The sequence below is a fragment of the Malaclemys terrapin genome, chromosome 2 (assembly GCF_027887155.1).
Source record: "Malaclemys terrapin pileata isolate rMalTer1 chromosome 2, rMalTer1.hap1, whole genome shotgun sequence".
NCBI lineage: Eukaryota > Metazoa > Chordata > Testudines > Emydidae > Malaclemys > Malaclemys terrapin.
In genome coordinates, this window is record NC_071506.1 from 159,466,701 (window position 1) to 159,489,043 (window position 22,343).

The window sequence follows — 22,343 nt, forward strand, 5'->3', positions numbered from 1 at the left end:
GGAGCCGGGCTGGCGGGGAGCCCGGTCAGCCGGGCCGGCGGGGAGCCGGGCCCACGGGGAGCCCGGTCAGCCGGGCCGGCGGGGAGCCGGGCCCGGGGGGAGCCCGGTCAGCCGGGCCGGCGGGGAGCCGGGCCCGCGGGGAGCCCGGTCAGCCGGGCCGGCGGGGAGCCGGGCCCGCGGGGAGCCCGGTCAGCCGGGCCGGCGGGGAGCCGGGCCCGCGGGGAGCCGGGGAGCTGGGGGGTGCGCCGGGCCGCCGGGGGCCGGCAGTGCTGGGCGGGCCGGGGGTGGTCGGCCGGGGGCCGGGGCCGGCACCCCAGGGCCCGAGCCGACCCAGGCTGGAGCCGCCGGGGGGCCAGCCTGGGCCGCGCCTCCTCCCCCCCACATCCCCCTTACCTGCTTCAGGCTTCCCGCGAATTAAATGTTCGCGGGAAGCAGGGGAGGGGGCGGAGACTTTGGGGAGGGGGCGGGGTTGGGGCAGGGGTGTGGGCGGGGCTGGGGGCGGGGCCAGGGGCCGTGGAGTGTCCTCCATTTGGAGGCACAGAATATGGTAACCCTACACATTACTCCTTCTATGAGCCCTGACTGCTTGAAACAGTTCTTGTCAGTCAACAGAAGCTTAGGCCAGGTCTGCACTGGAAACTTTTGCCAATGTAGCAATCTTGGTTAAGGAGTGTGATTTTTTTGCTGTCAAAAGCCCTAGTGTAGATGCAATCATACCAGCATAAAAATTCTTTTCATAGTATAGTTTATTTCACTTCTTGAACTGGTAAAGTTATACTGGCAAAGGATATTTTTCCTGGTATAAGGTGCATCTACATTAGGTGGGTTTGCTGGTATAGCTACACTAGTAAAACTTTTACGTGTAGACTATGCCTTTAGACTGCAATTAAAGCATGTAGTTATCCATTTCATCTCCCCTGCATTTCACCTGCATGAAGCCTAATTTCTCAGGCTTTATTTGATAGACGTGAAGCAATTTTGCACCCTTAATGTTGGTCTTAACTGGGGTTTAAATGGTGTATGGAGCCTTGCACAGATCTCCATTATTGGGGGGTGGGAATTTCATTGTCACTGTTTTATCTCAAGATCCCGTGGAGTCGATACCAGATTTTTAGAGAGAAATTGAGAGCTGCCTAAGTGAGAGAGACAGCTGACATAATTATAGAAAACATGGTTAGCAATGTTTTAAAATACACAGTCTTGAAAAAAGGTCATATCTTATGGTAAATAAACAAATGCTCAAAAATAAGATGAAAACCTAACCCACAGAAGAAACAAAAGCAACGCCTTCATTGCTGCTTTGAGGTTTTCCAGAAAAGAAAAATAGAATGTACATTTTAGATTTGGTTTAGAAACCCAAAAATGTCTTTTCTTGCCCTCATTATCTAACCACTGTAGAATTCCCTAATTTGGTGTTTGTCTAGAGAGAACGGAGTCAGTACAATCACTTCTCTAGTTTTATTGTGAGGTTATATATATATAGACAGCACACGTTTAGAGTGCACCATGGAGGAAATGACTTTTGTGGGCTGAATGAGAATGCATGAACGTTGCATAAACTTTACACCCTTTGGGTTTCTCTCTCTCCCTTCCTCTCGTCTTGTTGCAAATCACTATTTAACTAGAACTCGGTGAAATTTTTCATCTGAGTTAATTTTTACACCCAAAAATGCAGATTTGAGTCAGGAATTCGTGTCAAATTAACTGAATTGTTTCAACTAAAAACTGAAAAAATCAGAAAAATTAAAATATTTAATTATGACATTTTCAAAATTAACATTTCATTTTTTACTTCAAATTTTACTTCTGTTTTATTAAAAAGAAAAGGTTAAAAAACTCAAAAATGAATCTTTTCATAGAATCATAGAATATCAGGGTTGGAAGGGACCTCAGGAGATCATCTAGTCCAACCCCCTGCACAAAGCAGGATCAATCCCCAACTAAATCATCCCAGCCAGGGCTTTGTCAAGCCTGACCTTAAAAACTTCTAAGGAAGGAGATTCCACCACCTCCCTAGGTAACCCATTCCAGTGCTTCACCACCCTCCTAGTGAATTTTTTTTCCTAATATCCAACCTAAACCTCCCCCACTGCAACTTGAGACCATTACTCCTTGTTCTGTCACCTGGTACCACTGAGAACAGTCTAGATCCATCCTCTTTGGAACCCCCTTTCAGGTAGTTGAAAGCAGCTATCAAATCTCCCCTCATTCTTTTTTCTACTTGTGGGTCATACATGACCATAATCTCTCCTCCACCAGATCCACTGTACACACCTGTTCGCGACAATCTACAATGAAGTACTGAAGACAAGTATACTAGCCCTCAACAGGTACCATTACCAACTAGCCCAACACAAGCCTAAGCCCATTGCTATTGGGGTGCAGTTAGGGGTGCCACTTACCCACTCACTATTCAGATTCTTCCCAAGCTGAGCTGTTAGCAGGGAGCTTTCAAAATCCCAGTATTTCTGTTCTCCTGGTGTCTTGACTTCCTCACCCCTCCCAGAGTTAAGGGACCACCATCAAGATTTTCATTTCTTTTTGTGTGCAGAAAGAGGCTAAGTAATAAGTATGAATGTCACTGATAAACTGAGAGAGACAAAATGGTGCAGTAATATCTTTTATTGGACCAACTTCAGATGGTGAAAGAGACAAGCTTAAGAGCTTTATGTACCTTGAAAGCTTGTCTCTTCCACCAAAAGAAGTTGGTCTAATAAAAGATATTACGTCACCCATATTGTGTCTCTCATATCCTGGGGCTAACATGGCAACTACACATAAGGTGACCAGATGTCCCGATTTTATAGAGACAGTCCCGATATTTGAGGCTTTCTCTTATATAGGCGTCTATTGCTCCCCACCCCTTGTCCTGATTTTTCACACTTGCTGTCTGATCACCCTAACAACACGGGAAACAACTGATAAACTGGGCAGAAGTAGAAAAGCTTGATCAATGCTTCTCCAGCTGTGTTGCTCTTGCACATGGTCTTCTGACTCCCATAGCTACTCTTACATGCAATATCAGACGTGGATGGGTGCAGAATGCTGACTATCAGCTGATATTGCTAATCTGTATTTGGAGGGCTTCCTATATTCCGGAAGTTTATTATGTGGTGTGACTTTTTGTCATTTTCAGGAGTGACTGTGTATTGACTGGGCATAAACTCTTGTCCCTAATGATGGCCAGTTCAGATTGGAGTTTACAACAGTGCAAATAAACTTTCATACCCTTGCTGCATATGTTCTGTGGACAAATAAAGGGCTTCCTGTCTTCATTCTGAGGGCTTTCAATCCAACATCTCTGTAATTATAGTACATTCACAAGACAAACCAACAATTCTAGAAAATGCCTGATGTTTAAAAGTTTTCTTGAGTATGAAAAACCCTGTAAAAAGGAAAATCGTGCTGTAATCTTGGGTATGCTCCAGCTCAAGTTGTTTCTCCAAAACATTTCCCAGCAGCAGGCTTTGTCCTCTGTGTTACAGCATGACTCAGTTGTGTGTGTATCCATTCTCCATATTCAGACTTTACAATGATATTTTCAAGAGTTCTGGGTTTGGATATATTTAATTCAGTACTGTTTATATTACAGATTCAATATAAATAGAGATGTTTAATTAGGGTGACCAGACGTCCCGTTTTTAAAGGAACAGTCCCATATTTAAGCCCTCCTGCAGGAGTCCTGACTTTTTCTTAAAAACGGGCAAATTGTCCCATATTTTCTGTCCCCATATTTTCTGTACTGGTGGGTCCTGCTGCTGGACGGATCCCTGCTTAGCAGCCGCTCGCAAACCAGCGGTGTGGGGGGGGGGGCTAGTGGCCAACAATGGGGGTGGGTGTGCAAAGCTCGTGGTGGGGCAAAGCTGCAGCATGTGGAGCTGGCCACTGCCCAGGGGTGGACAAACTTTTTGGCCCGAGGGCCACATCTGGAAATAGAAATTGTATGGTGGGCCATGAATGCTCACAAAATTGGGGTTGGGGTGCAGGCTCTGAGTTGGGGCTGGGGATGAGAGGTTGGGGTGCAGGAGGGTGCTCCATGCTCGGATCGAGGGGTTTGGAGGGCAGGATGGGGATCACGGCTGGTGCAGGGGGTTGGGGTGTGGGGAGATGCTCAGGGGTGCAGGATCCAAGTGGTGCTTACCTCAAGCGGCTTCCGGAAGCAGCAACATGTCCCTTCTCTAGCTCCTATGTGGCGGCACGGCCAGGCGGCTCTGCGTGTTGCCCTGTCCGCAGAAGCGCCGGAGGGGGCCACTGGAGTGGGGCCATAGGAGCTCGTAGGAGCCAGAGGGGGGGCCATGCTGCTGCTTCCAGGAGCCATGTGGAGCGGTCCCCAACCTTGCTCCCCAGCTGGACCGCTAGAGCGGGGCAAGCCCCAAAGTCTGCTCCCCAGCGGGAGCTTGAGGGCCGGCTTAAAATGTCTCGCAGGCCAGATCCGGTCCATGGGCCATAGTTTGCCCACCCCTGCTTAACCCCTTCCTGCCTGTGCTGTAGCCAGAGGTGGCTGGGTTATGTTGGTGGCCAGCAGAAGCCTGGAGGTGTTAGCTGCCTTTCGACACTGTGTGAGCAGGAAGGGACAAGCTGCTTCCAGCCACAGTGGCGTGGGAGTGAGGGGGGAGATGAGCTCTGCAAAGACATGGGCCAGGTCATCCTTTCCCTCTGCCCTACCCTGTGGCTGGAAGCAGCTCCAGTCCCTTCCCTCCTGCACAGAGTCAAAAGGCTGGTGCTGGCTACATTCTGATGTGAACCCTGGCAGAAATCTGGGGGGGGGGGGAGGCACGTGAAGTTTAAGGGTTGAATTGATTACAGTCTGTAAGTATCTACATGGGGAACAAATATTTAATAATTGGCTTTTCAATCTAGCAGAGAAAGGTATAACACTATTCGATGGCTGGAAGTTGAAGCTAGACAAATTCAGACTGGAAATAGGGCATACATTTTTGCCAGTGAGGGCAATTAATCATTGGAACAGTTTACCAAAGAATATTGTCCATCACTAACAATTATTAAAGCAAGATTGGATGTTTTTCTACAAGCTATGCTCTATGAATTATTTTGGGGATGTTCTATGGCCTGTGTTATAGAGGAGGATGGATTAGATGGTCACAATGTGCCCTTCCGGCCTTGGAATCTATGAATCTATGAACTGGAGATCAGGATGAAACCTGATGTTGGGAGCAGATTATACCATATCTGTCTACTGCAGGGTTCCTACACCTTCCTCTGACATTTCTGGTGCTAGCCACTGTCACAGACAGGATATTGGAATAGAAGGACCACAGAGCTGATGTAGTATGGAAATTCCTCTCTTTCTCTGGAGTCTCCCCTTCTCATCTTGGTGTCTCTTCCCCTTGATTCTATTCTCCCAAAGTTAAGGATCATTCCTCTAGTCTCTGTCTTTCTGCATCCCTTATCCAAGGTCTAATATGAATACCATATTATTGAGCATCTTTCTCCATCCTCCTCCACTCTCTAACATGTGCTCTCATCCCTTGTTGCTTACAGGAACCTCTCACTATTGTACTCTTGGACCATAACATTTTTCTGGAAAACCCAAGAACTCTATGTCCAGCACCATCCACTACTGCTGCACTTTCTGCACCACTGTATCCCATGCCCCTCAAGCCAGCAATAGCCCCTTCATTGCCCTTTCTGCCCCTTCACATACCCTTCAGACCCTCTCTACCCTTGAAATTACCCCTTGTCCCCATACAGCTGCAGCCACTTCCCCTGTTCCTACGAAACCCTTCTTGCTATCCTCCAAATCTCCCAAGGAGGATTCTTCCTGTGATATTTATCCAACCAAGAGTGCCCTCTGTGCCCCAGTCTGTTGTGCTTCCTCGATGTGTATACAGAGAGCAGGAGAAGGAGGTAACTAGCAGGGGCCTGCTTCTGTCTGCTTCATGAGAGGGAAGCAGCTTAACAAATGCCAGGAGAACAGAAATACTGGGATTTTGAAGGCTCCCTGCTAACAGCTCAGCTTGGGAAGAATCTGAATAGTGAGTGGGTAAGTGGCACCCCTAACTGCACCCCCATAGCAATGGGCTTAGGCTTGTGTTGGGCTAGTTGGTAATGGTACCTGTTGAGGGCTAGTATACTTGTCTTCAGTACTTCATTGTAGATTGTTGAGAACAGGTGTGTACAGTAAATCTGGTGGAGGAGAGATTATGGTCATGTATGACCCACATGTAGAAAAAGAGATGGCAGTCAAAGGGGATCATAAGTGAATAATGGGAGAAATCTTCAAAAAGCACACATCTTGTTTTATTCTCCCTCTCCTCCCTCCCTCTCCTCTACTATTTTTAAGTGTTTCTTAGTGGTGACTTGTGTGATTTTGTGGTGACTACTTGTCTGGGTCATGGGGGGAGGGTAGACAGGCTTGTGGTAAAGGCATGGAATAGGAGCTGGGAAATATGTATTTAATTTCTGGCTGCACCAGACTTCCTGTGTGACCCTGAGCAACTCATTTTTGGCCAATAATTTTTAAACTGGGTGCCTAAGGTTAGATATTTAAATCCATATTTAGTAAAAAAATAAAAATAAATAAAAGTGGCTTGATTGTCAGGCATGTTGAGTTCTCACACACTCGGGCTTTTGTGAGCCTTGATTCATTATTATTTGTGAAGCATGTTGATATCCTCAAATGAAGATGCTAGATAAGTGTAAAGTATGATAACAGCACATACTCCACACTAGAGATGTCAAAGGTTGACTTCTTCATACTCTAGTGTGTAATATCTAATGTAATAATTCTTTACACTTATATAACACCTTTTGTTTGAGGCTATTAATGCATTTCACAAAAATTAATGAATTAAGCCTCACAGTGGCCCAAGTTGGTGAGAACTAAATATCTCTGACAATCAGGCCACTTTTATTTACTTTCGCTTTTTACTAAATAAATTTGTTAGGTGGAACCTTTTCCAAAATAAGAAATTATATTCCCTGTTGTGTACTTTGGTTGGTTTTGGCCCTTTTCCATCTCTCCTTATCATTGTGAATTTTTAACAAAGTTAGGATGCAAACTGAGAAAGGAAAATATTGCCAAAACCCTTCATTGGTTGTAATGGCTAATACCATGCTACTGCATAATTTCCTTACACTCTGAATTAGTTCCCAAGGCTGTAAAAACTATTTTGTCTGAAAAACCAAAGTCCCTTTCATCTAAGTGGGATTTTTTTCTCTTTCCTCTTACACTTTCGTGTAGCTGTATGCAAAGTACGTGTTTGGCCAGTGAAACCTAAATAATCCAAATCCCTAGTTCTTTAAAGTACAAAAATAAGTAATTGTAACATCTGTTACAGTCTCTACCCTGAGGACTCAGACAGTCTGAGCCTAATTTCCCTTTAATTATCACACTAATAGACATATGCACACATATAAGCATGCAAAAATATAGTTCTTGGCTGGTGGAGCTGTGACAGGAGAAAGGGAATAGAGCAGGAATATAGTCAGGTTCCTAGACCTTAAGATTTTGAAAGTACTTAATGGATCAGGCTCAATTATTCTATGAGACTAATGTAGATACCATATATTTCTAAGGTGGTGTTCTTTTCTTGGTCAAACACTAGAAATTAGGGGTGTCAATTAATCACAGTTATCTCATGTGATTAACTCAAAAAAATTAATCGCAATTGAAAAAAAAATAATCACAATTAATCAGAGTTGTAATTGCACTGTTAAACAATAATAGAATACCAACTGAAATTTATTAAATATTTTGGCTGTTTTTCTACATTTTCAAATATATCAATTTCAGTTTCAACACAGAACCCAAATGTACAGTTCTCACCGTATATGATTATTTTTATTACAAATATTTGCACTGTAAAAATGATAAACAAAAGAAATAGTATTTTTCAATTCACCTCATACAGGTACTGTAGAGCAATCTCTTTATCATGAAAGTGCAACTTACAAATTTAGATTTTTTTTGTTACATAACTGCACTCAAAAACAAAACAACGTAAAACTTTAGAGCCTCAAATCCACTCAGTCCTACTTATTGTTCAGCCAATTACTCAGACAAACACATGTGTTTACATTTATGGGATATAATGCTGCCCACTTCTTATTTACAATGTCACCTGAAAGAGAGAACAGACGTTCACATGGCACTTTTGTTGCAAGATATTTACGTGCCACATATGCTAAACATTCATATGCCCCTTCATGCTTTGATCACCATTCCAGAAGACATGCTTCTTGCTGATGACGCTCATTTAAAAATGTGTTAATTAAATTTGTGACTGAACTCCTTGGGGGAGAAGTGTATGTCTCCTGCTCTGTGTTTTACCCGCATTCTGCCATATATTTCAAGTTATAGCAGTCTCGGATGATGACCCAGCACATGTTCATTTTAAGAACATTTTCACTGCAGATTTGAGAAAATGCAAAGAATGTGAGATTTCTAAAGATAGATACAGCACTCCTCAGGGGGATAGGAGGATAGTGGCCTGTAGAATGTGGTGTTGGAGAGTTATCTGGAAGCCTCCTGCTCATAATCTGACCTGTTCATGATGACTACAGCACCTCCTTTGTCAGCCCTTTTGATTATAATGTCAGAGTTGTTTCTGAGGCTGTGGATGGTGTTGCATTCTGTACAGCTGAGGTATGGGGCAAGTGATGCTGTTTGTTCACAATTTCAGCCTGTACATGTCTGCAGAAGCACTCTGTGTAGAAGTCCAAACTGTCATTTCGACCATCAGGAGGAGTCCACAGAGAATTCTTCTTGTAGTGTTGGTAGGAGGGTTCCTGTGGGTCAGTGCTCTGTTCAGTGGTGTGTTGAAAATATTCCTTGAGTCGGAGATGGCGAAAGTAGGCTTCCAGATCACTGCAAAATTGTATAATGTGCATGGGGGTGGTGGAGCAGAAAGAGAGTCCCTGAGATAGGACAGACCATTCTGCCGGGCTAAGTGTGTGGTTGGATAGATTTGCAATATTGTTGGGTGAGTTAGGGGTACCACTGTTGTAGCCCCCTGTGGCATGTAGGAATTTAGATAGTTTACTGTCCTTTTTCCTCTGTAGAGAAGTAAAGTGTGCATTGTAAATGGCTTGTCTTGTTTGTGTAAGTTCAACTTTCATGATAAAGAGATTGCACTACAGTATTGTATTACGTGAATTGAAATACTGTTTCTTTTGCTTCCTTTTAAAGTGCAAATATTTGTAAGAAAAAGAAATATAAAGTGAGCACTGCACACTTTGTATTCTGTGTTGTATTTGAAATCTGTAATCAATACATTTGCAACATATTTTTTCCTTAATGGATAATCCAAGTTGTGATAAATGAAGTATGTGTGGCGGGGTAGCTCCCTTTAATGGACACCCAGCCAGCCAGTTAGCTGTAAAATCCCTCTTGGTAGCTGCTCGCTACTTGCTTTACCTGTAAAGGGTGAAAAAGTCCCCCCATGTAAAGAAAAGGAAGTGGGCACCTGACCAAAAGAGCCAATGGGAAGGTAGAACTTTTAAAATTGGGAAAGAAACTTTCCCTTTGTCTGTTCTCCAGAGAAGGAGAGACAGAGCATCAATGCTATAAGCAGGAATGCTGTGTAAAGTTTGAACCAGATATGAAAACCATCAGATCACATCTAGAACTACATTTAACAACCCAAATATGTAAGTAAATTAAGAATGTTCAGGAAGACGCGATTAGGTTTATTTCTGTTTATTTTTTAAGGCTTGTGGACTCCTCTGTGCTAACCCCAGATGTTTTTGTTTGCTTGTAACCTTTAAGCTGAACCCCCAAGAAAGCTATTTTGGGTGCTTAATTTTTGGAATTGCTCTGTTAAAATCTAGCAAAAGCCTAAGTTCCAGATGTATTTTCTTCCTTTTTGTTTTTAATAAAATTTACCTTTTTTAAGAACAGGATTGGATTTTTGGTGTCCAAAGAGGTTTGTGCATATGCTGTTTGATTAGCTGGTGGCAACAGCTAATTTCCGTTGTTTTCTTTCTCAGCTTTTCACTGGAGGGTGTGTGTGAAAGGGCTTGAGGGTACCCCACAGGGAGGAATTCCCAAGTGCTCCTTCCTGGGTCCAAGGGTTTTTTATTTTTTTTTGCATTTGGGTAGTGGCAGAGTTTACCAAGCCAAGGTCAGGGAAAAGCTGTAACCTTGGGAGTTTAATACAAGCCTGGAGTGGCAAGTGTTTATTTTTAGAATCCTTGAGGGCCCCCACCTTATGCACTCAGAGTGACAGATTGGGGATTCAGCCTTGACACAAGTATAAAGCAGTATACAATACATTTTATTAAACTGTTTTAGAGTACCATGTGTGAGCTGAATGAAATTGTTAACGCAAAAAGTGAGAAGGCTACAGTATTTTGTATCAGGCATATACCTGTCAATCTAGTGACAGATATATGCTATTTTCTCCAATAAGAAATTCTACGTAGTGTGTGGCATACCCAAAGCAAAAATCCAGTCTATGGTGTTCCTGTCACTTTACTGAGAAGAATGCCACATCATAAATTGCTGTAATATTAACAGCAAAAGGTTGTGTTCTTCTTCAAGTGGCATCTACACATTTCCAGTCCTGGGATGTGCTGACAGTGCAAATTGGACAACTGTAACCTTCCAGTAATAGTGCCCATTGGCACACTCTTGTACCTCCAACACCTCCCCTTGTGGTTCAGAGGGTGAGGCTATAAAAAGGGGGCATAGTGTTCAGACCACCTCGGTTCCTTCCAACCATCGTTGCTGATGGATCAAGAATCTGACATGGGTCCTTGGACCTGGATTCCCAGTGCTGCCTTCTTCTTACTTTAACTGGGTTTTAGTTAGTTAGTTTGTCTTTATTTTTATTTTCTCATTCTTTTGACTAAGGATTTTACTCAACTGCTGTCCTTGGCTCCAATATACTGGAACTGAAAACAAAGAAACCAGGGTTCTAGAGGTGTGTCTCTTGCTCTGCCATTTTTCCTGGTTTAGATGCACATATGCATTGTTTGGCCTGCTAGGGGGAAGGCCATTCTCCTTCTCATTGCTCCATATATATCACCTTCATGCCCAGTGCTGGAAAGGAATGTCAGAATTGCCTCCGAGCTATACTATTGTAGGAAACATTAGCAGCTGAATTTTATGACTCTAAAATGTGGGGAACAGTGCTGTGAGACTACCCTCAACCCTGAACCCCCCTGGGGTTGAAAAGCCTGGCAGGTGCTGGCTTTCTTGATTAGAGCCAAACCTACAGTTCCTATCACTATAAATCTGTAGCTCCTCCTGAGCACAAATGTTTAACCTCACACGTGTTGGCCTCTGCTGAAGGAGCCCATCCACATGAGTATACTTCTGGCTCATCACACTGAAGGGCAAAAGATTTCCCTCAGTGCGCCAAGCTCAGAAATCACAGTCACAGCAATGGGTGATATTGAGGGCCAAGGCCATATTATGGATCCACATCTACCCCGGTTCCAAGACCATCTGCTCCATGCACAAAATAAGCCTGATGAGGCATCTAATGCTTCCTTTGAGTATTGGTTCTTATTAATATGGTTACCATGGTTGGTCAGGTTCATTGTGTTGAGCCCCTGGATCACCCTCATCTGGACTCATTCTCATGCAGCACTGGATACATTATCATCAGGACTTAAAGATAAAGGAAAGAAGCTGAATGTGCGGGGGTTGGTTCCTCCTCTTCATTGCCCGGGGGAAAAAGGAAAAAACATGACATAGCTAAAATCAATTCCCAGACTTCCTCAGAGAGCCCCGGGCACACGGGGGCCTGGACACAGGGATGCTGGTTGTGGGCGTCAGCAGAGCCCTGGGTGCAGGGCCGGCAGCTGGGACCCTGAGCGGAGTTTAATCGTTAACGGAAACCGATAAACATTAAGCTTATTGGTTAACCAATTAAACTTTAATATCTCTAGTACATGAGTCTTCTCAAGAGGAGCTATAGAAAGTTGATAGAGGGTACTGGGAAACCAGAACATTTACTTATTTGCCTGATATCTGTGAAACCCAGGACAGTATCAATAGAACAGGTACTTTTGAAGAGCATGACATTGACAATATTTATAGAGTAGACTTGGGGAAAATTATCTTTACCATGATGCAGTATGACTTTCAAACTCCTGAGAATCTAAAATGTTGAATGTGATTGTTTGAAGTCTTAAGTCAAATCTGAAGCTTTGTGGGTCAAATTAAAACTCTTATTTCTCATCCACTAAAAATATATATTTCCAATGATATATGGCATGACTTTCAATTTCTAGTAGTCTGACAGGATGTTTAATCATTATATGGAGAACTGCATTTAAAATTTTCCAGAAGGGCTGCATGTAATTTGTATATAAATTTACCTAATTTTCAAAATTAAAAGTCAGTCTTCCTTAAAAGAGGAGCAGAAATTTCTTGTTGGCTGTTTTCAGTATATATGAAAACACACACTTAATTGGTTTTGCCATCCCTGAGTAATTATAAGGAAAGCTGAGAACATATATGTACTTTATAGAATAGGAAAATATTGTGCCCTGAAGTTGTTATTAAAAACAAACAGTCAATCAATCAATCAAATATCAGGTGATTCACCAAGCCATTAGGGAAGTGAGAACATTTGGGCTCTTGCCTCTTTGAATCATTAGTCTCTGTGTCCTGCATCTCCTTATCAAAAGTTTAGTGATTGGAATTTGGCCTCAGTCTGCCGTATTAGACTCCAGAGATTACACATTGTGTACCGCCAATCTAGAAGTTGCAGTCTAATACTGAAGTTCATTGATCTAAGGCAGTGGTTTTCAACTTTTTTTCATTTGCAGACCCCTAAAAAAATTTGAATGGAGGTGTGGACCCCTTTGGAAATCTTAGACATAGGGCTGGTCCACACTGGGGCATGGGATCGATCTTGGAAACGCAACTTCAGCTACAAGAATAGCGTAGCTGAAGTTGACGTTTCCTAGATTGAACTAAGTTTACTTACTGCGGGTCCATGCAGCGCAGGCAAGCTCCCCCGTCAACAGCGTTTTCTCCTCTCGGCGAGCAGGAGTTCCACAGTCGACGGGGGAGCGCTTCTGGGATCGATTTATCGCGTCCAGATGAGACGCGATAAATCGATCCCAGAAGATCAATCTCTACTCACCGAATCGGGTGGGTAGTGTGGACCTACCCATAGTCTGCGGACCCCTAGGGATCTAAGGGAAATTACCTTCCTAATGATATAAGGTAGCACCTTCAACTGCTAATAGGCTAGATGGGGTTCATGTTCAACTGTTCAAACATTCAGAGTTAGCACATTATTTTTGCTGAGTTATTTGTGACTGAAGGGATGATCAGCAGGGTATTAGACATGTTCTATATATATATAATATTTTATTTCTTATGTTTTATTTATATGTTGGATGGCTTTTTTCCTTCTAATGTTCATTTTGAAAATGTGCCTGATTATACTTTCATTGAAGGCAATGGGAGTTTTGTCATTATGTTCATAACAGTTAATACTCAGCAAAGAAGCTCATTCCATCATGTATTTCAGAGGTATTGGGTTGGTATAAATATGGGAAGAATTTGGCCCCTAGTAGATAAAAAAATACACAGATAGAGACTTCCATTGTAATAGAGTTAAATAGTGACTGTGGCAGAACCATTGACCTAGAATTCTGTGCATCAATAGCAGGGCCGGCTCCAGGCACCAGCTTACCAAGCAGGTGCTTGGGGCGGCCACTTCGGAGAGGGGCGGCACGTCCAGCTGTTCGGTGGCAATTCGGCGGACGGTCCCTCACTCCTGCTTGGAGCGAAGGACCTCCCGCCGAATTGCTGCCGCAGATCGCGATCGCAATTGCAATCGCGGCTTTTTGTTTGTTTGTTTGTTTGGCTGGTTGGGGCGGCCAAAACCCTGGAGCTGGCCCTGATCAATAGATATTCAAAGCTGGAACTCAAACAAACATCTCAATATACCTTCCATTGTTCTATGCAGTGTTGTTGTAGCTGTGTTGGTCCCAGTATATTAGGTGGGTGAGGTAAAATCTTTTATTGGACCAACTTCTGTTGGTGAGAGAAACAAACTTTTAAGCTTACACAGAGCTCTTCATCAGGTCTGGGAAACAACAAGTTAAAGCTTGTGTAAGAGCTGTGTAAGCTCAAAAGCTTGTCTCTCTCACCAACAGAAATTGGTCCAATAAATATATTACCTCACCCACCTTGCATCAATATATAATATATGTAACAGGATTGTTGTCCCCTTACTAAAACTCAGTGGTGGTGGTGGTGCGGGGGGGAGGGATTGGTTGGCTAGCTCCCAGTACTAAAAGAAAGGGGAAGAGTCAATGGGAAATCAGGACCCTGAGACTGACAGTCCTCAGGGGTAATGGGGAGAGACCAGTGCTCCAGGTCAGCCTGATTGACATGGCAGGCAGACTAATCAGGGAGTCAGGAGGCCAGACTGGGTCCTGTCCTCCATGTGAGCTGGAATTGCCTGGGTCAGACAGAGTGGGGCTGAGCTAAGGAGAGAGCAGGGGCCCAAGCTGAGCTGGGAGCAGTTACAGAAGCAGCCCACAGAGCAGACCTGTGCTGGGAGAGCTGCAGCAACCAAAGCCAGAGGGGCCAGAGAAGCAGCCCAGGGAGCTGGAGGCAGAGCAGCAGCAGTGCTGAGGCAGAGTGGAGGTGGAGCTGCGGCAGGAGCAGTCCAGAGCTGGGTGCGGTGAGCAGTTGGGGAGTGCGAGGGGGACCCTGAGCAGCGGGCCCAGCACAGGGAGACGCCCCCAGCCAAGACGCCTGGCCGGCCAGACTTGGAGGGGAATTGTAACCCCAATGGGGCAGGGTTGATGCTGGGAAGAAGGGTCCTGACACCTAGAGCCTAAGAGCCTGTGGCCACCACCAGAGCAAGTGTCTGACCCGCAGCATCCCTGCAGCACAGCCGGGGCCTGAGAAAGAGGCCTGGGATTTGTGAGGAACAGACTGAACTTCCCTTACATTCCAGAGATGCTGGTTGTGATGTCCCTCTGCTCTGTGGCATGGGGAGAGTGGCAAGGGAGCCCTTGAGGTCAGGCAGACCTCTGGTAAAAAGGAAGTGGGAGTGAGGACTCAGATCCTTTCGCTAGCCCATTTCACCAGGGTAGAGTATGAGCCAGGAAAGTTCCCCACAATAGCGGGACCATTCCCCCGCTTACACGTAGGTTATGTTGTGTACATGATATACAAAGATATATCTAATTTTCCTAGTTATTAATTTTTTTCCCACAGAGATCAGAATCATACCATAAATGGGCTAATTATACCTACTGCCAACAAACAACACATATTATCCAAGATAAAGCATAAAATAGCTGGCATGCCTATTGACACACCTTACCTCAGCCCCACTGAGATGGATAGAAGAGAAATGTGCTTAAGTTGTCAAATAAAGTATAGCAGGGTTTTGAGATACAATCATCATCCTTTTCTTTGTTGAAAGATATTGAAAAGTGTCTGCTCACTCCAGAGAAGGTGCCTTTTTCCCAATCCCAATGAGCATCAGTGACCTGTGAATAGGAGTGTGTTTAATTCATTGGTGAATAAAAATGGGAAAGAAAGAACTCAGCAGGAGCTGGGAGGAGGAGGGGAAGAGGGAAGGCAAATGTAAGGAGAAAAAATGGGTAGTCCAAAGACAATAAAGTAAAATAAAACAGACTTGCTAATGTCATTTTTCTTTCTTCTGTTCTCTTTTTCACACAGGTTAGTATTTGTGTTCATAAAACTGTTTTTGGTGTAGTTATTATTTATGGAAATGTTTGTTTAATGAAGTGAAGCTTAAAATTAAGTCAAAAATCCCACTGAAATAGATACCTTAGTTTTAGAAAAATCACTCAGAAACCTAATCTCTCTGGATCATAGTTTAGGAATATGAAATCCTAAAATGTCAGAGTAGAGAGTCTGTAGGTGCACCTAATTAGGACCATAAAGAAAGAGGTGCTGCAAAGATTGCCCCAAACATGTTCTCTTAATAAAAATTCTCTAAGTTGTATCTATTCCTTTAGGGTTAATGAAACTGGCGCCTTGGCAGCAAGGGTGATATAGTGAATGAAAAGTGCAAGATCATAGCCAATAATTCTACCTCGTCTTGTTGCCTTTGAAGAAGATACTAACTTATCACAACTATCACAGGAATTAACTGTAGAAATTATCTTTAGGCCATTATCCAGTATTATGAGGGTGGTATTTTATCATTTTTAGTCTAAATTAATTTAATGTTATTAGAAAATAACTTTTGTATTCTAAAATATATTTTAATTTGCATTTGGTGAGATTAGTGAATTTATGGTACTGGTGCCACCCAGAGATTTCTGTTAATATTGAAAATTCAGTAGTTTTAAACGGTGATCGAGAAAAATAACTGCTATTTTTCTAAAACATAGTTTGCTGAAGAAAACTGTGTTGCAAATGTATCTTTATTTAACTTTAGTAATATGTTCACTTTGAAGTTACTCATATACAGTGACAGATAGGATAACATAACATGAGAAGCCACGGGATGACACATGATCATTTTAAAATTTTACCATCCTGTGACCGAATGCACCCCCATATTCACACCCTACTCGCTACTGTAATAATCTTTGTACAAAACGTGCCTCGTGCAGTATCATTTGAAAACTAATAACTCACTGGTCAATAATATCATGGTGAAATGTATGTAGCAACATTAGTAAAGTTATGAACAAGTTGAGAGAGGACTTTAGCATATTTGTTTTGCTACAGGCTTTTTAGCACTGGCAAACTTCTTGTTTTCCAATTTAAAAAAAAATCATCCTTTGGTTCACTACAAACAAGAGAGTACAGTACTTATGTAGCTTTTGTGTTAAAAAACTTAAACTCATTTAAAGTGTGTACATTTATTAAGATGGTGAAAAAGGAAAATGTATGTTCTGTATTAGGAAAGAAATATAAGTCAAGTAAATTACAAGTCAGGAACTCCTCAGTTCATGCCAAAAAATGGCTCCTGATAGTGCCACTCGACTAGCACTTGTCTGCTCTGTGTCTTTCCCAAGGGGGATTGGGCCCTGTTATGCTGAATGCTGCTCGAACACACAAAAAGCCCCTGTCCTGGAGAGCTTGCAGTATAAGGTCCCAATCTTACAAACATTTATCCATATGCTTAACTTTAAACATGCAAGTAATACCATTGAAGTCAATTGTGCATAAATGTTTTAGGATCAGGGCCTAAAAACACAAACAAAATGAAGGATTGGGTATGAACAAGATAATGACTGGCACAGTTTTGCTAGTTACATGTTTTGCTGGGTTTTGCTTCATTGCTTTAAGTTGGAGTAGAGATAGGGCGAGGGAAATGGCAGGAATCCAGGAATTAGTAAAAGTAAGTGAGTAGGAAAAGGAAGGGACAGTCATAGTTTGTCAGCTGTCTCACTATGATCAGCAGGCAGCATACTTCACTTACAGAGCAGCAGACAACATCATTGAATTACATACACCTCTACCCCGATATAACGCGATCCGATATAACACAAATTCGGATATAACGTGGTAAAACAGTGCTCCGGGGGCGGCGGGGCTGCGTGCTCCGGCGGATCAAAGCAAGTACAATATAACGCGGAGGACAGCGTTATATCGGGGTAGAGGTGTATTTAAATATGTAACTGTTACAATATATAATTCTGTAACTATTATTTTGTAAAGTGTGTTATGTAACATTTGTATGACGACCATTAATAAAGTGAAGTTAATTATTAATTAAGTTTATTACTTTTACATGGGGTTCTTATCCGAAATAAATGTATTGGTAGACATTGACAGTAACCTTATGCACCTCTGACTCTAAGGAACTACATTCTCAAATCTTGTATCCCTCATAGAATTCAAACATCTTGTATCACTTTAAGAAAGTTACCATGCATTGTAGTAATGTACATCACATAGTACCAAACCCTTGTGAATTCTTACTATTTAGATATTAATAAGGTGCAATTCTGGAGTAACTCCATTGACGTAGTTACTCAGATGATGGGTTTATTTGGGATTTCTACTGTGTAACTAAGAGCAGAATTTCACCCATAGTTTAAAGAATTGTATTGGCATATTTCAGTGGGGCTTTTGTTTGATTATCTGTTATTAGTTCTCCTTTACAGAAGTGTTGTAAAAGTTATAACTAGCCCCCATGGGGGTGTACCTACTCATGTGAGAGACATTGCATGATCAGTATTTGAAATTGTTCCCTAGAAGTTAAAACATTTTTTGTTGCAGCCTGTTCCTCTTCCCTTTTCCCCCCAGATGAAGTAATGTTGAATGGTACAGGAGCAGAATAAGTTTGTTTTGGGGGAGCAGAGAAAAGAAGGGTTCAAAGGGAGCTCTCAACAGCCCTCATGCTGATCTTGCTTTAACCTTCCAGCCCATGCTTTCTCTTCCCTGCCCTACTATGGTAAAAAAGAGAAGGCAAACCCTATGAATGATCCCAATTGTCTTCTGTGCCTTATTTATTTATCTTCACAATACCCATATGAGGTAAGAAAGTACTTATTATTAGCCTCATTTTACAGCTGGAAACCAGGGCACAGAGATACTATATGTCTACTCTGCAAGTGATGATGAGTGTGTGGCACAAGTAGCAACTCATCCAGCTAGCAGGGGTAACAATAGTACAGATGTGATGGCATGAGGTAGCAACCCAAGCAAGTATCAGGGCTCCCTGGCAGGCTTGTACTTGGTTGAGTAGCCTGTGCTGAAACCCGTGGAACCATATCTACACTACTGTTGTATACCTGCCTGTGCTACAATCACACTGTCATTTGTAGTGAAGACATACCCTAATAATCTTGCCCAGGGTCACGCAGAAAGTCTGTGGCTGAGCAGGGAGCTGAACTCAGGGCTCCTAAGTCCCAGGCTAGTGGCATAATCATCAGGCTAACCTTCCTCTCTGACTAGTGTGTTTCTGTTGCCAAGATGCCCTGTTGACCTGCCTCTGTACGATGCCTGCTTTTGAGTACCACAGGGGAAGTCACTGCAGCCATAATCTATTTGGTTAGTTAGGTTCAGAGAAACCTCAGGGAAAGTAGTCTGAGTGCTGGACTTAGCTTTGTACAGGACTCAAAGATTCTGATCTTCACCAGAGGATCATTGTGTTACATTATATGTTTATCATAATTACTCAGCTTGTTGTGTTTCCTTTTTGTTCGGATTCCTGTGATTGTTTAAAATTGTTTCATTTCATCTGATGCATCTTCCAGCCACCAGCATTGGCCAACACTGGGCCCAAAGACAAGGAGACTGCTCAGAACTGTGAGATATGCTTACATGTTCTATTAAGACCGGTAGGGTCATATCCTTAGGCTATCAAGACCTTGGGGACTGGCTAGTTGGGGAGTTGGAGGTGTTGATTGGTAAACTAAGGTTTTTGCTGTTTGATTTTTTTACCTTTTTTCTCCATTATTCCTTCTCCCCCAAAATATATCCCTCTTAATGCCTTTCACCAGAAGTTCTCAACATTTGTATTCAGGCTGCTTCCTTGACTTCTTAGAACACTGTGTTTCTATATTGTTTTTATGACATTAAAAATACATTATTAACATTGCAAAGTCAAGCACTCAAAAGTTAGGAAGTGAAAGATTTCCTTTCTTAATTCTGGAGGGGGATTATGCTCTAGTGAGCACAAACCTTTCTGCCTCTCTGCCCCTACATGATCCATTTTGGCTCTGTCCCCTACAGCTTGTCCCTGTGTCAGTCCAGTCTTCTCCCCCTCCCTACTGGCTCCTCATCCCAGTCCCAGTCTCCATCCCCAAAGGCTCTTTGTTCCACTTCCAGTGTCCTTTCATAGTCGGTCATGGTCTCCCCCTTTGAGCTGCCAATCTGAGTCTCAGTCTTCCCTTCATTGCCCAGCCAGTTCCAGTCTTTCCTGCCGGACTCTGAGTCATCTTCCCATGCTGCAGCTCCTTGTCCCAGTCCAGCTATTATCTCCTCTGCTTTGCAGTAAGGTGGCTTTCTCTTCCACACAGCCTGGGCAGCAGCAGCAGCAGGAACATTGAGAGCACGGAAGAAACCATCTCCTTGCCCTCAGTTCCTGAGTCTGGCACCAACTTGCTCGTAACAACCAGGAGCAACATTGGAGGGAAAGTCCTGCTCAGCCCCTGCAGCCTTAGGTTGGAGCATGCTCAGTTCAGATGGAATTTATGATGAAATTAGCTGCCAAAATCTTACAAGTCTCTGCTGATCATGTGCAACTTGACTTTTTTTCAGAGGCTTATAAAGGGCCAGATTTAAGCAGATTTTCATGGGGACACCCTGACACTAGGGAGCCCCCTTCCAGCCAGATATTAAGCTGTTGCTCCAAAGCATGGGGATGCTAGAACTTCTCAAACAAAAGGTTGTATGATGTTTTTTAACAACACTTTTTCCCTAATCTTGTTTGCAGAAATGGCTGGACTGTTTTTGCTGAAATTTTCCAAAAAATTCTCAGCCTGAGGCAGACACCCAGCATGGACAATTTCAGCCCAAACTGTTAAAGTTGGGCAATGTTATCAGCAAGTGAAAACAGAGGCTTACAATAGGAAGTGTCGGGAGCTTTAACAATAGGCTGTGCCATAATGTAGTAGTTACCAGTTCCACCTACAATATTGTAACTGTTCCCATTGTGTACATATTCTCACAGCAGCTGGAGGCACCACTTTGACACCACTCATTGGGTACGTCTTCACTTACCGGAGGGTCCGGCGGCAGGCAATCGATGTTCTGGGATCGATCCCGGAAGTGCTCGCCGTCGACGCCGGTACTCCAGCTCGCCAAGAGGAGTACGCGGCATCGACGGGGGAGCCTTCCTGCCGCGTCTGGACCCGCGGTAAGTTCAGACTAAGGTACTTCGAATTCAGCTATGTTATTAACGTAGCTGAATTTGCGTACCTTAGTCCGAAGTGGGGGCTTAGTGGGGACCAGGCCATTGATTACCCCACATCCACCTGGCTTTAAACAGGCAGCGGAACAGACCATGCAAACCTACAAACCAAGGTCCTTCATATATATTCAGCTAGCATTGCCTGGTGGCTACATACACAAAGTATTTTAAAAAAATGCTTCACTGAGCTCTGGATTGGAGGAAATCAGGGATTTTGTACTGATGCTATTTAAAAAAAGGGGTCAGTTTTACAACATTAAATGTTTATAAATAACAATTGTGTGTGCCTAATGTGTGTGAATACTCATGCTGTGTGCTCAAATCATCCATGTCCACATGCATATATTTAATGTGGCAACCAACTAGTCATATGTGTGCTGAAATAGTTGATTTACACCTGTACAGCACCCACTAGTTAGGCATGCACAATTGCTTATATGTGCTTCATTTCAAAAATCTGGATCTACATGTGTACAGGCAGTTCTCGGCTTTATGATGTTCGACTTAAAACGAACAGCACTTACGACACTTCTGAATTTACAGCTTTATTCAACTTATGACAATTGGTTTCAACTTTACGATGCTCAGTCCTGCAATGGAGTGGATTGTGGTTCCGAGTTACAAAGTTTTGACTTACGACACAATTTTCAGGAACCAATTGTGTCATAAGTCTGAGGACTGCCTGTAATGTGAGTGTGAATGGTGTGTTGATGTTTCTCAAATTGTGAAGTTTGCCCTTTGGCCTTTGTATTTCACTGTTCTACATAATTCTTTTCTCTAAGAAAAAGTTTATAATAAAAATGATAAAAATGCAATGGCTGAATGTGATGTTTCTCTTCTCCCCCACTTTTTTGTGTGTGTGGTGAAAATGGTAAAAAATAAAATTATTTTTGCTTAATATGCTTAACTCAACAGGACTTTATTGTCATTTTTAAAGTTTTCAGCTATTTGTGGTTTACTTGTACAGGAAATAATTTTATTCATATTTGGTTATCCTCTAATGAATCATGGTAGCTGCACTGTGTTGTTGTCTGCCTTGTTCTGTGCCTGGGGAAGAAAAGCACATCTGGCTTGTAAATCAGAACTAAACATTGATACCTCATTCAGCTGTTTATTGGGTGGCTGCCCTCCATGTTATATAGGTCTATAGTGCAGATTATCTACACAGTGGTGAAAATCCCATATGGCCCCTTAAAGGATCACATTGGGAAGCCTCTACACCTCCACAGTACCTTTTATATGTAATATTTATTACCTGATACACTGTAACTATGTTTCCTGCAGTAACAAGTATATTCTCTTTTTATTCCTTTAGAAATTGCCCCCTGGTTACGTGTGTTCAGAGCAGAGAATGCTGTGGACTTCTCACAATTAACATTTGACCCAGGACAAAAAGAACTTATTGCTGGAGCAAGGTGAGAAATTTATGTGCTTTTGTTGATTATTCTTGAGTGTAGTTAAGTGCTGGTGAGCCAAATTCTGCCTTCAGTTGTACCTATGCAACTCCATTTACAACAAGTCATGAAGACATACTGAACTGGATGTAAC

General features: G+C 42.9%; 1 protein-coding gene across 1 annotated transcript in view; it reads left to right on the forward strand.

Annotated features, from left to right (window-relative positions):
- SEMA5A (semaphorin 5A) overlaps positions 1-22,343 on the forward strand; it is a 650,839-nt gene that overhangs the window by 183,364 nt on the left and 445,132 nt on the right. The window contains exon 3 of the mRNA XM_054018095.1: positions 22,111-22,210. Within this exon, the coding sequence (XP_053874070.1) occupies positions 22,111-22,210 (100 nt within the window). The remainder of the gene's footprint in view (positions 1-22,110; positions 22,211-22,343) is intronic.